Below are 18,129 nucleotides of genomic sequence, written 5' to 3'. Positions count from 1 at the left end.
CAATCTGTATAATGAATCAATACCAAATCAGAATGGTGTCATTAATGGGGAATTTCTTTTATTTGTATAGAAACTGGAACAACAAAGGCCTATATACAGTACATAAATACAACTATTCTGTATGAATGCACACCCCTTTTAGTTTCTTTAAGCTTAAACTGCATAACTAATTTAAAAGACAGTTTCCTTATTGAAAGGCGAAGCAATCCCAATACAAAAGTACTGTAGCTGGTAGCTGGTAGGTGTAGGTCTTCTTCAGCAAAAGTAAAGATGATGAATCGGATTCTTTTTCTGCTTTTGATAGGAAGCTGTGTGATGGTCTTTACAGATGCTTCACTTTGTTCAGTCACTGTGTTTGAAAAGATGAAACATCCACCCGATTATGATAACAAATTATATTATAAACCTTTAGGGCTCAAAGCAAAGACGAACGATTCTTCCTTTGACTTGGAATCATGTGGTAAGTTAGACTATTTTGATATGTGAAATTATAGTTGTTGTTGCTCAGGCAGGGACATTTCTGAACCGCCTGGTCGGCCAGGGTATTTTTTAACTTCATCATCTTTGTAAGCAATTAACGCTACACCGATGGTATAACTAAGAAGACATTGGGGATCATAGTCCAGTAGAACAACTAATAAAGCGCATCTAAAAGAAACCTTATAATATAAGCTGCATCCAGAGAGGTTTTAGGTTATATTTGGACGAAAAATTGGGAAGAGATTTCATAACTTGGATCATTGTAAACACAAATTCTCCTCAATGTATCTTGGTGGTCTAACGTGTTGCCTCCCAGGGTCCAGGGAACTAGTACCAAGGTTGTAACTCTTTCAACTCTCTCTAAGTCTCAAATGAGAATTAGTTTATAAGCACGATAAAATGATTAAATAAGTTAATCATCCAGTAATTGGGGAGTTAATCGCTATTGGATGCGTATGAAAAAAAAGTTTGTTATTTGTGTAAATAAAAAACATTAAATTATGTTCAAATTAAAGTATTACTGAAAGCTAATTTTTAGCTCTATGCATTAAAAACACTTTACGATAATAATAATACAACCATTTTAACGTGTGTTAGGCCTGTCTTTGGTTGATGTGTTCAAGTGCAGTTAGGGAGTTTTGATTTTAAAATATTGTTTTTTTTTTATTAACTTAAGCTCTGTCTAAAAAAGTGTGATGTGCACAAAATAATACGATAGTGATATTCCCAAATATAGTAGTGATATGACATTATCATGTCCATATATGGGCTCATCACATTTTTGATCACATAACATTTGATAGCTAGTGTAGAGAGAGCTTTAACTTAACAATCATTTTTTGTTATGATTTCTTCAGATTCTACGAAAGAGAAATCTTTTCGTATAATAAGTACTCCAAGCATCCTAACCAGTCGAACGAAAACTGTTGAAATTACCGTAATGTTTCGTCTTGGTAAGTATCCTGCAATGTTCTTTTCAAATAACATACTTGTAATATAGTAAATAAATAAGTCTGTTCAACTGTAGACGTGTATATTGTTGAGAGAGACCGTATCATATAATATGATAATTTTTAAATATGTAAAATGTAATGAAAATATAGTTTAACGAAAACAGTTATATTATATTATTATTATTATTATATTAACCGCTGAGTTGAATACTCAAATAATTTTTGTTTTTTCTGTCAGATGCTGACCTTATCAGTGTTCTGGCCGATATCTCCGTAACACTCTATAAAGGAGCACCACCAATTCACTACGGCGGGGCGTTTGATTGCTCTAATATTCCAGATATACCTTGCCCATTTCCCTTAAAAGAAAATGGTAAAGTTACTGCTATTTATTGTTGATTAACAATAACCTGGTTTAGAGAACTGTAGCTAGCTGACAGCATTGTGATGATAATGATTATTATCAGCGATGAACGACGATGTTGTTGATGATGACGACGACATGTGGATAACAACGACATGTGGATGACGACGACATGTGGATAACGACGACATATGAATGGAATATGGAATAATGATTTTCACACAATTAACTTCGAATGCTTTTTTGCCTTTTAGATTGGGTACAACTTTCCGCTGAATGCAGGCCTAATATGCAGCTACCGGTAAATAAAACACATTCAGTTAAAAAAAATATTAAAAGATTTGATGTATTGTAGTTACGGCTAATACTCATGACAAAAACATTTATTTAATAAAAATCAAGGTGGTATCGCAATATATTTTGTGATGGATATTTTTTTAATTGCCATTAGCGATTACTAACATTTTCACAAACACGAAACTTTTATTTTAAACACGTGACATGCAATATTAGAATACGTTTAGTTTTCTCGGATTAAAAATGTAAAATGGTCTTTTATTTTGTAGATTGGACAGATGGATGCTAAGATTATTGTTTCGAATTATTACGATCAGACGGCTTTTTGTGTCAAGGGTCAACTAAATATCTACAAGTAGAAGACGTATTCACATGTCCGTTAAAAATAATCACTGTAATAAATTAATATTCCTTGTTCAATAATTGGTAATCGTGATAAATTGTTCCGGTTTGTCAGCCCGTAAAACTGCGTGAAAATTTACAGTAGAAACAACTTAATCTTGATAGTATATAAAAAAACATATATTTCCAAATACAAATAATGTGCCGTAATTAGATTTTTTATTTTGTTAAATGAAATATCTAAAACATTTATGAATTTTTTTAGGATTATAATTTATAGATCTACTATTAACTAATGATTTGTCATGCAGTTGCTTTTTTGTTATTTTTGTTTAGGGGTTGGTATTTGGCAAGTTCTTTTACTTCTTTTTCCAATCCCTGAAACAGTTCTTATTTAATGTTACCATTTAAGTTATTGTAAGTAATGTATGCTGCTTTTATTTCTTGAACTGTTTCTAAATAAATGTTGTTGTTGAAGTATTTAAATTAATTGTGCTTATCATATCTTCTTTTAATATATATCTCTTCTTCAACCAGTTGTTCGGTATGTTTATCTTTAGAGTTTTTTAATGGAGCCAATGAATCCAAAACATCTGTAGTAAACAATTTCTTGAAATAATTCCAAGTACAGTATACAACAATTATGCAGATGAACATACTCAAATAAATAATAACAATTAAGCTTTATTTTACATATAAACTTGACTGTTTTTCAGAAAAAATACAAACATATTAAACTTTATATATATTACCATTGACAAACATTAAATTACTCTTATATACAGTTCAAAGCTATAACACATTAAAATAGAAAATACGTTGATTGGGGGAATTTGGTCACTGTCATGGCATATTGCTTTATACAAACAATAACAGATTACTTAAATCCAATTTAAAATCTTGATACTATTAATTAATAATCTTCCGATGTACAATTTGAAATGTTGGTTAAAAAAATTATAGTTAAAAGAGAAAATATATAAAAACAAATCTGAAAATCTGGAATGTCTTAAGAATTACGTTGGAAGTGAAAGACAATTGACATTCAAGATTAACTAAATCAACTCTATTGATTTGGTCACTGTCTAACAAAAAGAAATTGAAAGAGAGAGAGAAAATGAAGATAATACAAATCTTACTTTCTGTATCCTGGAACTTATACTAAGATTTTATTCGAGCACATGGCTTACAAAAGAGGATGAATTACATTTACCGTAAGTGCATAGGACATATTCAGGCTTAGTTAATATACTCGCAAAGATGGACCATTTATTGCTAACTTTAGTAGGTAACCAACCACACGGGTAAATTACTACACCTGAACGGGCCCATAGAAAGTATCACATTATAGTCGGAATAACCAGAGAAGATAATCCACACAAAATATCCTAGCAGAAACTACATAATATTCAAGGTAGGTGACTTAGTCCATATTTTCCATCAAGGCGAAAGTGACATTAAATATTCATTTCACGGACAAAAAAAGTAAACATAGAATAATCTTATATGTTTTATATTTATTTATTTTTTTAAATTAAATTTGTGTGAATGTATAGTTTATATATTATTTCTATACACTTAATAAATTTAATTATTGCTTTGTACAAACAATAACAGATTACTTCAATCCAATTTAAAATCTTGATATTACTATTAATTAATAATCTTCCGATGTACAATTTGAAATGTTGGTTAAAAAATTATAGTTAAAAGACACAATTTATAAAAACAAATGTAAAATCTGAAAATCTGGAATGTCTTAAGAATTACGTTGAAAGTGGAAGACAATTGACATTCAAGATTAACTAAATCAACTCTATTTTTCTTTCAACACACATTCTTAGCAAATTGTCTACAAGTACAGCAGATAGATTGAACTTATTTATGGAAAGGCTTTTTATTTCACTAGCAACTTCACGCAGAAATAATTCAAGTGAAGAATCTTTCAGTTCAGGTTTAGGGGCAACTTCCAACATTGGTGCAAGTGAATAACCCTTTACATTACTTAGATCATTGTTTCCAATATCAAGATGAGTTAATTGAATTTTGATTTTTCTACTAACGCACTCATCGAGCATATCATTTACAATGTCACCTGACAAACTGCACTTATTCATATACAGTTCTTTCAGTTCAGGGGCAACTTCCAACATTGTTGCAAGTGAATAACCCTTTACTTTATTTAGATCATTGTTTCTAATATAAAGATGAGTTAATTTAATTTTGATTTTTCTACTAACGCACTCATTGAGCATATAATTTACAATGCCACCTGATAAACTGCACTTATTCATATACAGTTCTTTCAGTTCAGGGGCAACTTCCAACATTGTTGCAAGTAAATAACCCTTTACTTTACTTAGATCATTGTTTCCAATATCAAGATAAGTTAATTTAATTTTGATTTTAGTACTAACGCGCTCATTGAGCATATAATTTAAAACTACACCCGACAGACTGTAATTCCCCAGAAACAGATGTTTCAGTTTAGGAGTAATCATTAGCAATGTTGCAATTGATGATCCATTGATATCAGTGAGATTATTGTCACTGATATCAAGCTTTGCTAATTCCAACACAATATCTCTCCTAATACATTCACACACCATATCATTTACAATACCGCCAGACAATTGGCACTTACTCATATACAGGTGTTTCAGTTCAGGAGTAATAGTCAGCAATTTTGCAAGTAAAACACCGGTAATATCATAGAAATCATTCTCACTAATATCAAGATAATTTAATTTCAGGTTTAAGTCATTAGTAATACACTCACCAACTACCTCACCTAAAATAGAAGTTGACAGGCAGCACATGCTCATGCGTATGCGCTGTAGTTTTGTAGAAATAGATAGAAAATCAGTGAGTGAAGAACCTTTCATACAACTGAGATCATTGTCATGAAAACTAAGATACTCTAATCCCAGTGTTAGGTTGTTTGCAACACACTCACGGACCATATCATTTACAGTCCCACCTGATAGGCTACACTCACTTAAACGGAGGTGTCGCAGGTTAGTAGACATGGACAGTAGTGTGGCAAGTGATGAACCTGTGATTTTACTAAGATCATTCTCAATGATATCAAGATTACTTAATCCCAACACAACATTTTCTTTTGATAGTGTACTAACAGTCTCCATCAAAATAACACCTGTTGAACTACAATTATATATACTCAGTTTATGAAGTTCAGGTGCATTGCTTAATAGATGAACGAGAAATGATGTAGAAAAACACCTAGAATTTTTAGAAACTCTGAATGTCGTCATATTGTATTTCAAATTAAGTTTCTGATACTCGATAATTAAACTCTTTACCTCATCATGAGTACCCACAAGAATGCTTTTCCCTAACAAGTAAGCTTCATCTTGTAGAACAATGACAAAATGAGCAAGCATTCTACCAATTTCATGTGGTGAATCCGTGTCTTTAATCATTTTAAAGAATGACAATGTCAATTTCTTTTCAACTAGTTTCTTAACGATATCATCATCAGTTATATCCCTCTTACCAGACATCATGGAATGGCCAAATTTTCTTAAAGTGTTACATATCTCATCTATGTATGGTTTATCTGTTATTGTACATTGAACTTCTAAATGTTGAACTGGGGCAATGTCTTGACTGTCACCAGAAACTATGGTAAAAAGCAATCACAAAATATTTAGCAAGGTACAAACCTAAAAAACATAATCAAAGTGGTATTTGTGATATTTTATTTAAAAATAAAATACATGTATCTAGATTATTAACGATATGTCTACCAATTAACCCACAATGTTGTGAGGTTCTGGTGCTGCACTTACTTGACTGCAGAAATTAATTGATTTAAACAAAAAATAACTTCAAAAAATAATTTTACAGCCTTGATGTGATGGTTTAAATACAATAGGAAATCAAAGGTTTAAAAAGTAACATGGATTTTGTATTTCAAATACATACTGTAACTATATTTTAACTTTTTAACCCATTTGTTAACTTTATTATTGTATTGTGCTAAATTAAAATAACATTTGTCTCTGGAAAACAAATTTCTGAATCTGAAGAAACTTTACTCTAATTCTAATTTTGCATATGTAAATTGTTCACAAGTTATAATTGCCATATGATGTGAAGTTTGTGTAAACCTACCTTCACCTGATAGTTTCAATTTTGTTGCAAACCTTTTTTTGACATAAACTCTTAACACATCTAAAACATTAAATAGAAAATGACTAAATTCTAAATAATAATGCATTACTTAATAAAGAACACAATTACAGAGATCAACACTATTTAATAAAGAACACAATTACAGAGATAAACAATATTTGATTAGTATTGTACATTTATTTAAAGTCATGTTATTATAAAACATATATATCCAATCTGCAGACAGTACTGGATCTTAAGGTATATGAAAATGCTAACATCTCACCCGTGTCTGATTTGAGTTTCTGTGGTCTTTGATCATCTTTTGACATTACCTTAACTGAATCAATGGCATCCTCTGATCTCCCTGTTTCAAAGAAAAGTTAATACACTTACAATAAATGAAATAAACACATTATTCAAATAAGCACTGCTATAAACTAATATAAACTTGCAGTAAACTAAACATCACGGCAAAACGCAGTGTTGTTTGAATGTCATTCCAATGATGTTTACTCTATCATTTGCCAAAATATTACTATACAAACATTGACTTTACTGAGGGGCCTGGTTCAAAATATAGTTGAAGGTGATTTGATTGAGGGCATTGCAATAACTATATACCACCAATACCGTGATTTTAAAAGTCCCGGTACATAATAACCTATATACTGGGCTTTGTTTTTCGCTACAATTTTTTGTGTGTAAAAACTACCTCACCTGCATCTGATTTAAGCTCATCTGGACTTTGATCTTTTTTTTGCATTTCCTCAAAGACTGAATCAGATTTATCTGTTTTTTAAAAAAGCAATTTGCTCAAGTTATTTTTAAATACCCAGTATTTATAAAGCACAAACTGTGATAATGAGATTGAGAGTGAGACTTCTTAGTTTATTCATAGTGCAAAAATTGTATTTATAATCTAAATAATAATAATATAATTTAAAATCTTTAGTGAGTCAATAATATTAATAATTCTATGTTCTGTTCCTGCTACATACCAACTATCTCGCATTGCATGTTGTTAGGATCTTCTTTTATCACGTCTGTTTAAAAAAAACCAAATAAAATAGGTTGGCAATTTACTACACTTATATTTTTGATTATCATTATTGTAAAAAATATCTAAATCATCATAATGTAATTACTTTTTTCCTTTAGGGTACTCAAGGCAGCATTGTATCTTTTCTCATCGATGTATGTTACCCATGTTTCTAGAAACTGTGACTGATGATCCTTTGAAATTAATATGTCTGCTAAATCTCGTAGAAGTTTTCCATTGAGATGCATTTGCCATAGATCCTCAAGTCTTCTATGATCGTTTACAAATAAATGAAATTCTATAGAATTCTGTACAGCCTTGTATAATTCTAAAGAAATATCTTTATAATAGTCAGAAATAGCCCTGAGTAGTTCAAAAGCTTCTTTTGTATCTTTTAATGGCAAAGTGTCCTTATATTTGTTAAGCTGATAAATCAAATCTTTTGCATTTGTAGGTAGTGGATATCCTTCATGAGCTCCCTGTAAACCTGGCTGAATTTCATCACGCAGTTTTATGACTACAGATATCACCACACCTGGTAGTAAAATACAGAAATAGTTTTAAAAACAGTAATACAGAAGGAGTTTTCAGTTACATCATGACAGAAATTATATGTCTTCAGTGCATTAGTAAATTCTCAAAAAATCATTTTTGGCTTTCCAAAAAATGTGGATGCACTTTAAATGGTAGGTAGAATTTTGGATCTATTTTTTAAGTAGTGACATTGTATTCATAAAAAATTTAATCTAGCCAAAACACCTTCCTTAAACTTGGGTGTCACTATCACAATGCAAGGATACATTCAACGCAAGTAATTTGAACAAATCACAAGTATTCAATTTTTATTTATTTTCACAATATAATATACAGTACTATCATTATGATAACATTTTTTGTTGTCTTGTGTGGGTTTGTATGATAAAATAGTTACATGTGTATCTTTTTAGAATCACTTAACTCACCTGTAAAAGCTTCCTCAGCTGAAGATAGTTCTAGCCTTTTCAGAGTTTCAATAAACTCTTCACATTTTATTTCTTTTTCTTCACAAATTATTTTGCTGTGTTCAAGATCTATGATCATACTCCAACTATCTTCATACTCTTTTAGTGGATTATTGTACCGCCCGTCAATTTTTACCACATCTTCCTTTATTAGTGTATTTCCTAATTTCATGATATTTTGTCGACGAATACTAAATTTTGAAATTAGGCATTCTCTAATAACTTTACTTTCAGGAAAAGATGGTAGGATATTTTTAAGTTTGCCTATCACACCAAACTGTTTAGTTAGTTGTATTATTTCATAAAGAATGGTTAGATTGGTAGCACTAAGCTCTCCATAATCAATCAATTGATGCAGTAAACCTATTGTAGTAGAAACTTTATCCAAGTCTGTTTCTTCAATAATGCCACGGCACAACACTTTTAACTTCGTAATTAGTGAACGATCATCATACCAACTTGAAATTTCTACTAAAACTTGTTGAAAATCAGCTTCTATAGAACGGTAAAGTAAAGTTTCAATTGTTTTTCAAAACCTGTAGTGATTTGAATAAACGGCTCTTCCGAATAAAAGCCCCCATAGAACATCATTTTAAATAAACGAACAACCTCGAAAAAAAGGCCATGGGCCTTTATTTATTTACTCAAATGAATGCCCCACCACATGCATTATCTACACATTATTGTATTACAACACATTTCTATTTGTATTATAATTCATTGATTGACATTATCTACAATTTACCAAGCATTTTGATACAAATTTTACTGTATTTTGATCACTTCTCGATATTAATTGTATTGTATTTTTTCCTATCTATTATATTTATTTGGTTATGTTAGCATATCACACTATAAAAAATAAAACACCTCCCTCGAAACCATACCCCCATCACCCCTAAAAATATTCAAGTAAATACGGTAACCACTTTCAGCAACGAATATATATCAGAAGAATGAGCAATCCGCAATTTTTGCATTGAAAATTTGTATCACTTTTAAAAGAACATTATGCGGCACCCTATCGCATGGACAACATTACTTACATGGAAATTAGAATTACTGATATAATATATCAGTAATTATAATTTCCATGTAACAGTAATGTATTCTTTCAGCAATAAAAATTATTCAACAGTAAAGCTCACCTTGCTTGTTGCTTGCTTGTGCCATGTTGTCAACATCAATATTATTATTTGTAGTAACACTAGCCTAGCCTAGTTCAATCATTTCTAAAAAATACAAATCATCATTCATCAATTTTTTAAATACATACTATAGGCCTAATCATATTCGTTTTGAGGATTTCGATTAAGTGGGTCAGCTCTTATTCTGACAAAATTATTCTCTCTACATGGTCTTAGCTTTAGAAATACCCATCAGTAGAGGGCGACATTAACAAATATTATACAAATTTGTTTTTGGTATTTGCAATTTGTAACATGCATTAATATGTGTGAAATAGACAACGCAATAATGGCGTATGATTTTTCCATTAATTTTGTTACTAATAAATTCAGTGAAATGATCATATACAGTTTTTTAAGGCGATTAAACATTTTTGGCGGATGTTTCCTCTAATGCCGCTTTTGACACAACCATTTGAACCCAATAAAAATGTCATTTCATTAAACAATTAAATTAGAAGTTGTTGAAGATTCCACGTTTAAGTGTATTTTGAACTGTAGTTTTAAGGTTTATAAATGTATATTATTTCTAGGCCTAGGCCTAATCATTTTTCGTAAACAGGAAAATAAAACGCAGTGGCTGCATCTACGCCGTAGTCTAGATTCAAGCTAGATTCTATATCTACGCCTATTGACCCGATCGGGCCAAGCCCCTCTTTCTCAGACCTCCGGCCCTCGTAACCTAAAAAAACATCCCTCTAGGAAAATGATGAGAAAAGACGATGGTCAATATCATAGAGAAAATAGTAGGAATAGGAAATAGTTTTCACGCGCTAACCGAACTCGTCGCGCTGCTAGGGTGGGTAGCTGCTGCACACTCACCAACCACGTAGCCGCACCTACGTTGTATGTATATTAAAAATTGAGTGTAAATTAAATTGATTAAGAATTTGGCACTAAAATGACACATGTTTCATGTCTAACATTGTACTTTCAGAGATAACAAGAATTATTCCCTATACATATACATGGGAAAATCTTTGGAACTGTTAATAAACAGTCGATCATATTTAGAATTTAAAATATTATATAAAAAAAACCATATCAGATATCGTTCGACGATTGCTGACAGAATCAATGGAAAAGGCAAAATAAACACAGTTATAAGACAGGAATCGCACAAACTTCCGATGAACAGCGTCGATAGGAAGCTGTGTGATGATCTTCACAGATGCTTCGCTTTGTACGGTCACTCACTGTGTTTGAAAAGATGAAAAATCCACCCGATTATGATAAAAAATTATATTATAAACCCTTTTGGGCTCGATTTAAGTTTGTTATTTGTGTAAATAAAAAACATTAAATTATGTTGAACTTCAAGTATTACTGAAAGCTAATTTTTAGCTCTAAATATGCATTAAAACACTTTACGATAATATTAATACAACCATTTTAATGTTTGTTAGGCCTGCCTGTGGTTGATGTGTTCAAGTGCAGTTATGGAGTTTTGATTTATATTATTTTTTCTTATTAACTTAAGCTCTGTCTAACTCTGACAAAAAAGTGTGATGTGCACAAAATAAAATAATTGTGATATTTCCAAATATTATAGTAGTGATATGACATTTTTGATCACATAACATTTGACAGCTATAGTGTAGAGACAGAGCTTTAACTTTAACAATCATTTTTTATGATTTCTTAAGAACCTACGAAAAAAAAATCTTTTCTTTAAAATGTACTCCAAGCATCCTAACAAAGTCGAACGAAAACTGTTGGAATTACCTTAATGTTTCGTCTTGGTAAGTATCCTACAATATTCTTTTCAAATAATACACTTGTAATAGAGTAAATAAGTCTGTTTGACTGTTTTGTTATTGTGTAAGCTGTGTTAGCATTAATTCACGTTGGAGACATGGCGTGCATGGAAACTATAATTGTTCACCAGAAGTATAATGATAATATATTAAATGCCATGATAACTATATAAAATATTCATAATACTACTGTAAAGAATATTGATTAGAAATAACATGGATAGTAGAGAACTTTAGCCTAGATGACAGCAATGTGGTGATAATGATTGTTATCAGCGATGAACGACGATGTTGATGACGACGACATGCCGATGACGACGACATATGGATGACGACGATGTTGATGATGACGACGACATATGGATGACGACGATGTTGATGATGACGACGACATGTGGATAATGACGAAAGTCGACTAGCCTCACTGTAGTAGAGTAAATAAGTCTGGTCAACTGTAGACTTGTATATGTTGAGAGAGACCGTATCATATATGATCATTTTGAAATATGTAAAATGGAATAAAATTATAGTTTAACGAAAACAGTTTTTCTAATTTTATTATATTAACCGCTGAGTTGAATACTTACAGCATTTTTGTTCTTTCCATCAGATGCTGACCTTATCAGTGTTCTGGTCGATATCTCCATAACACTCTATAAAGGAGCACCACCAATTCACTACGGCGGGGCGTTTGATTGCTCTAATATTCCAGATATACCTTGCCCATTTCCGTTGAAAGCAAAATGGTAAAGTTACTGGTATTTATTGTTTGACTGTTTTGTTATTGTGTAAGCTGTGTTAGCATTAATTCACGTTGGAGACATGGCGGCATGGAAACTATAATTGTTCACCAGAAGTATAATGATAATATATTAAATGCCATGATAACTATATAAAATATTCATAATACTACTGTAAAGAATATTGATTAGAAATAACATGGATAGTAGAGAACTTTAGCCTAGATGACAGCAATGTGGTGATAATGATTGTTATCAGCGATGAACGACGATGTTGATGACGACGACATGCCGATGACGACGACATATGGATGACGACGATGTTGATGATGACGACGACATGTGGATGACGACGAAAGTCGACTAGCCTCACTGTAGTAGTCTACTGTAATTCTAACGAAAATGGAATAATGATTTTCACAAAATTAACTGCGCCTTTTAGATTGGGTACACATTTCCGCTGAATGCAGGCCTAACATGCAGCTACCGGTGAGTAAAACACATTCAATTAAAAAATATTAAAAGATTCGATGTATTAAATAGTTACGGCTAATACTCATGACAAAAACATTTATTTAATAAAAGTCAAGCTGGTATTGCAATACATATTGCGATGGCTATTATTTTTAATTGCCGTTGGCGATTAGGCCTACTAAAATCTTCACAAACACGAAACCTTTATTTTAAACACGTGACATGCAATATTAGAATATGTTTAGCTTTCTCGGATTAAAAATGTAAAATGGTCTTTTATTTTGTACTTGGACAGATGGATGCTAAGATTATTGTTTCAAATTATTACCATCAGACGGCCTTTTGTGTCAAGGGTTAACTAAATATCTACAAGTAGAAGACGTATTCACATGTCCGTTAAAAAGTGACGTCAGAAAATGAAAATAATCATTAATCACTGTAATATATTAATAGTTGTATGAATAAATATTTTCACCTTATCTTCAAAACCAATATTGACAAGCTACATCCATTCGTTATCTTCTTGTCTCACACTTTCGGAAAACAATTGCCTCGCATAAATCTTGCTTCGGTTGCCTTGTGTACCTTGTTTTTTTATTATTCTTTTGGCTTGTTATACTGTAATAGTTCACAAAAGGAATCCATATGACCACTACTCGAGGGGGACACTCCTATTAAGTGGACAAGACTATCCTTCCAAGAAAATGTACAGACCGAAAATTGCCACTATCAGTTGTTCCTTTTTTTTAGGTACACACTTAAAGGCCAATTTACACAGACGAAGAACGGTAACGGTAAGCGAAAAACCGCGTAGCTTGTCCACGTAAAATCTGTTATCTATCCTGAGCCCGTGTTGTGTGTAAATGGTCATAAGGATATATATTCTATATTTTTATTACCGTTACCGCTCGTCTGTATAAATTGGCCCTAATTCATAAACAATATGGTACAATTCCTTGTTCAATAATTGGTAATCGTAATAAATTGTTCCTGTTTGTCAGACCGTGAAACTGCGTGAAAATTTACAGTAGAAACAACTTGATCTTGATAGTATATTAAAAAAAAACATATATTTCCAAATGCAAATAAAGTGCCGTAATTAGATTTTTTATTTTGTTAAATGAAATTTCAAAAATATTTATGAATTTGTTTAGGATTATAATTTATAGATCTACTATTAGCTAATGATTTTTCATGCAATTGCTTTTTTGTTGTTTTTGTTTAGGGGTTGGTATTTGACAAGTTCTTTTACTTCTTTTTCCAATCCCTGAAACAGTTCTTATTTAATGTTACCATTTAAGTTATTGTAATTAATGTATTCTGCTTATTTCTTGAACTGTTTCTAAATAAATGTTGTTGTTGAAGTATTTAAATTGTGCTTATCATATCTTCTTTTAATATATATATATCTTCTTCAACCAGTTGTTCGGTATGTTTATCTTTAGAGTTTTTTAATGGAGCCAATGAATCTAAAACATCTGTATAGTAAACAATTTTTTGAAATAATTTCAAGTACAGTATACAACAATTATGCAGATGAACATACTCAAATAACGACCGTACCATGCTTATGTTTCTATATTTAACAATTCTAGATGTTAATACGCAAATAGTTTAGGCCTCACAATCCTCATAAATATTTTGGGTAAACCCCGGCTCTATTTATATTATCTAATAAAACTAAAATTAGCCTTTTTTCCTTTGGTAGCTTCCTTAAAGTTTGCATATGTAGACCTATGTCTATATGTAAATATTATTCTAGACGTTTGTATACGCCAAAAAAATGGTGCCCACCACACAAGCCACCAATAACCACCCTCCCCTGGAAGTTGTCAAAGACTTTTGTGAACAGATTTTTTTAGTAGGAAACTTCCAACAGGATTATTTGACAAACATTTACTAATACCAATATATAAGCCTTATACACATTTTTATAGCAAGTATAAATACTAGAAAACTTTCAGAAAGCATTAATATTACTTTTTTTCAGTAAACAGTGTTTAAAGGCCTAATTTAGTTTCGCTTCGTTTTTCATGTTTGTTAAGGAAGTGAAATAAAAATATTAAATAGAGTACAATCTGTATAATGAATCAATGCCATATCAGAATGGTGTCATTAATGGGGAATTTCTTTTATTTGTATAGAAACTGGAACAACAAAGGCCTATACAGTACATAAATACAACTATTCTGTATGAATGCACACTCATTTTAGTTTATTTAAGCTTAAACTGCATAACTAATTTAAAAGACAGTTTCCTTATTGGAAGGCGAAGCAATCCCAATACAAAAGTACTGTAGCTGGTAGGTGTAGGTCTTCTTCAGCAAAAGTAAAGATGATGAATCGGATTCTTTTTCTGTTTTTGATAGGAAGCTGTGTGATGGTCTTTACAGATGCTTCATTTTGTTCACTCACTGTGTTTGAAAAGATGAAACATCCACCCGATTATGATAACAAATTATATTATAAACCTTTAGGGCTCAAAGCAAAGACGAACGATTCTTCGTTTGACTTGGAATCATGTGGTAAGTTAGACTATTTTGATGTGTGAAATTATAGTTGTTGTTGCTCAGGCAGGGACATTTCTAAACCGCCTGGTGGGCCAGGGTATTTTTTAACTTCATCATCTTTGTAAGCAATTAACGCTACACCGATGGTATATCTAAGAAGACATTGGGGATCATAGTCCAGTAGAACAACTAATAAAGCGCATCTAAAAGAAACCTTATAATATAAGCTGCATCCAGAGACTTTTTAGGTTATATTTGGACGAAAAGTGGGAAGAGATTTCATAACTTGGATCATTGTAAACAAAAATTCTCCTCAATGTATCTTGGTGGTCTAACGTGTTGCCTCCCAGGGTCCAGGGAACTAGTACCAATGTTGTAACTCACGACTCTTTCAACTCCACTCTCTCTAAGTCTCAAATGAGGATTAGTTTATAAGCACGATAAAATGATTAAATAATTTAATCATCCTGTAATTGGGGAGTTAATCGCTATTGGATGCGTATGAAAAAAAAGTTTGTTATTTGTGTAAATAAAAAAAATTAAATTATGTTCAAATTAAAGTATTACTGAAAGCTAATTTTTAGCTCTATGCATTAAAAACACTTTACGATAATAATAATACAACCATTTTAACGTGTGTTAGGCCTGTCTTTGGTTGATGTGTTCAAGTGCAGTTAGGGAGTTTTGATTTTAAAATATTGGTTTTTTTTTATTAACTTAAGCTCTGTCAAAAAAAGTGTGATGTGCACAAAATAATACGATAGTGATATTCCCAAATATAGTAGTGATATGACATTATCATGTCCATATATGGGCTCATCACATTTTTGATCACATAACATTTGATAGCTAGTGTAGAGAGAGCTTTAACTTAATAATCATTTTTTGTTATGATTTCTTCAGATCCTACGAAAGAGAAATCTTTTCGTGTAATAAGTACTCCAAGCATCCTAACCAGTCGAACGAAAACTGTTGAAATTACCGTAATGTTTCGTCTTGGTAAGTATCCTGCAATGTTCTTTTCAAATAACATACTTGTAATATAGTAAATAAATAAGTCTGTTCAACTGTAGACGTGTATATTGTTGAGAGAGACCGTATCATATAATATGATAATTTTTAAATATGTAAAATGTAATGAAAATATAGTTTAACGAAAACAGTTATTCCATAATTTTTATATTAACCGCTGAGTTGAATACTCACATAATTTTTGTTTTTTCTGTCAGATGCTGACCTTATCAGTGTTCTGGCCGATATCTCCGTAACACTCTATAAAGGAGCACCACCAATTCACTACGGCGGGGCGTTTGATTGCTCTAATATTCCAGATATACCTTGCCCATTTCCCTTAAAAGAAAATGGTAAAGTTTACTGATATTTATTGTAGATTAACAATAACCTGGTATAGAGAACTGTAGCTAGCTGACAGCATTGTGATGATAATGATTATCAGCGATGAACGACGATGTTGTTGATGATGACGACGACATGTGGATAACAACGACGTGTGGATGACGACGACATGTGGATGACGACGACATGTGGATGACGACGACATGGATGACGATGATGTTGATGATGACGACGACATGTGGATAACGACGAAAGTCAACTAGCCTCACTGTACTAGTCTACTGTAATTTTAGCGAAAATGGAATAATGATTTTCACAAAATTAACTGCGAATGCTTTTTTGCCTTTTAGATTGGGTACAACTTTCCGCTGAATGCAGGCCTAACATGCAGCTACCGGTAAGTAAAACACATTCAATTAAAAAATATTAAAAGATTCGATGTATTATAGTTACGACTAATACTAAAAAAAAACAAAACAAAAACATTCATTTAATAAAAGTCAAGCTGGTATTGCAATACATTTTGTGATGGCTATTATTTTTAATTGCCGTTGGCGATTAGGCCTACTAAAATCTTCACAAACACGAAACTTTTATTTTAAACACGTGACATGCAATATTAGAATATGTTTAGTTTTCTCGGATTAAAAATGTAAAATGGTCTTTTATTTTGTAGATTGGACAGATGGATGCTAAGATAATGGTTTCGAATTATTACGATCAGACGGCTGTTTGTGTCAAGGGTCAATTAAATATCTACAAGTAGAAGACGTATTCACACGTCTGTTATAAAGTGCACATGAAACTAATCGTTAAACACTGTAAAAATATTAATAGTTGAATAAATAAATGTTTAATTGTCATCTTATCAGCAAAACCATTATTGACAGATAAATATGTTACTGTATCTTCCCTCTTATAGACTAGACGACTTTAAGTAATAAACTTGCATTATTGTATTGATGTTATGTATTAGTATTTAGAACTTTGTATTTTCTGTTGACTAATATGTTATAATTTGGTTTTTTTGTTTTTATTTTGTAAAATGGATGCACCATTAAACTCGATGTTTGTAACTGATAGGTATAGAATTGAAGTTATTATTATTTAATTGTAGTGTTTTTAAATCATTACAAAATATTGAATTTACTCCTATGTTAGCGATACATAATCTGATAAAATAAAAAGTATATCAAAATCTACTTTCTACTATCGCACATTTTCTTTCGTTTACACATTTTATTTAATTGATGATTTTATGGTGCATGCAAACGTTAAAGGCCAATTTACACAGACGAAATTTGTGAGAACCAAAGTTCAAACTTGTATTGTTCCATTTGAAAGATATGTAAAGGCAGGTTATAGAATTTATACAATCATAAAAGCCAATTTACACAGACAGTAATGGTAAGCGGAAACCCGGACCTAGCTTGTCCCACGTAGAATATTATGTATCTCTCCTGCAGGGATAAAAATAGTCATAAGGAAT

General features: G+C 31.4%; 2 protein-coding genes and 1 long non-coding RNA gene across 3 annotated transcripts; all 3 read left to right on the top strand.

Annotated features, from left to right (window-relative positions):
* The first annotated feature begins 165 nt into the window (after positions 1–165).
* LOC144836131 (uncharacterized) lies at positions 166–2,742 on the top strand. Its single transcript, XM_078691327.1, has 5 exons — positions 166–460; positions 1,338–1,433; positions 1,672–1,806; positions 2,052–2,098; positions 2,364–2,742. The coding sequence occupies exons 1-5, from the start codon at positions 271–273 to the stop codon at positions 2,451–2,453; spliced, it is 558 nt and encodes a 185-aa protein (XP_078547453.1). The 5' UTR covers positions 166–270; the 3' UTR covers positions 2,454–2,742.
* An 8,760-nt stretch (positions 2,743–11,502) lies between these two features.
* LOC144836130 (uncharacterized) lies at positions 11,503–12,758 on the top strand. Its single transcript, XR_013611151.1, has 3 exons — positions 11,503–11,545; positions 12,171–12,306; positions 12,743–12,758. It is a non-coding gene; the product is annotated as an uncharacterized LOC144836130 (long non-coding RNA).
* Positions 12,759–15,024: 2,266 nt separating this feature from the next.
* LOC144836129 (uncharacterized) lies at positions 15,025–17,603 on the top strand. The gene is made up of 5 exons (XM_078691326.1): positions 15,025–15,299; positions 16,188–16,283; positions 16,514–16,648; positions 16,991–17,037; positions 17,317–17,603. The coding sequence occupies exons 1-5, from the start codon at positions 15,110–15,112 to the stop codon at positions 17,404–17,406; spliced, it is 558 nt and encodes a 185-aa protein (XP_078547452.1). The 5' UTR covers positions 15,025–15,109; the 3' UTR covers positions 17,407–17,603.
* The last annotated feature ends 526 nt before the right edge of the window (positions 17,604–18,129 follow it).

Source organism: Antedon bifida, chromosome 2 (genome assembly GCF_963402885.1).
Source record: "Antedon bifida chromosome 2, ecAntBifi1.1, whole genome shotgun sequence".
Lineage (NCBI taxonomy): Eukaryota > Metazoa > Echinodermata > Crinoidea > Comatulida > Antedonidae > Antedon > Antedon bifida.
The sequence above is the reverse complement of the archived record's forward strand: the minus strand, read 5'-3'. Positions and strand labels throughout refer to the sequence as shown.

Coding starts and splice junctions, on each gene's coding strand:
- LOC144836131 (XM_078691327.1), top strand. CDS start 271: ATGATGAATCGGATTCTTTTTCTGCTTTTGATAGGAAGCTGTGTGATG. Junction 461..1,337: donor CTTTGACTTGGAATCATGTG/GTAAGTTAGACT, acceptor TGATTTCTTCAG/ATTCTACGAAAGAGAAATCT. Junction 2,099..2,363: donor GGCCTAATATGCAGCTACCG/GTAAATAAAACA, acceptor TTTATTTTGTAG/ATTGGACAGATGGATGCTAA.
- LOC144836129 (XM_078691326.1), top strand. CDS start 15,110: ATGATGAATCGGATTCTTTTTCTGTTTTTGATAGGAAGCTGTGTGATG. Junction 15,300..16,187: donor GTTTGACTTGGAATCATGTG/GTAAGTTAGACT, acceptor TGATTTCTTCAG/ATCCTACGAAAGAGAAATCT. Junction 16,284..16,513: donor TACCGTAATGTTTCGTCTTG/GTAAGTATCCTG, acceptor TTTTTCTGTCAG/ATGCTGACCTTATCAGTGTT.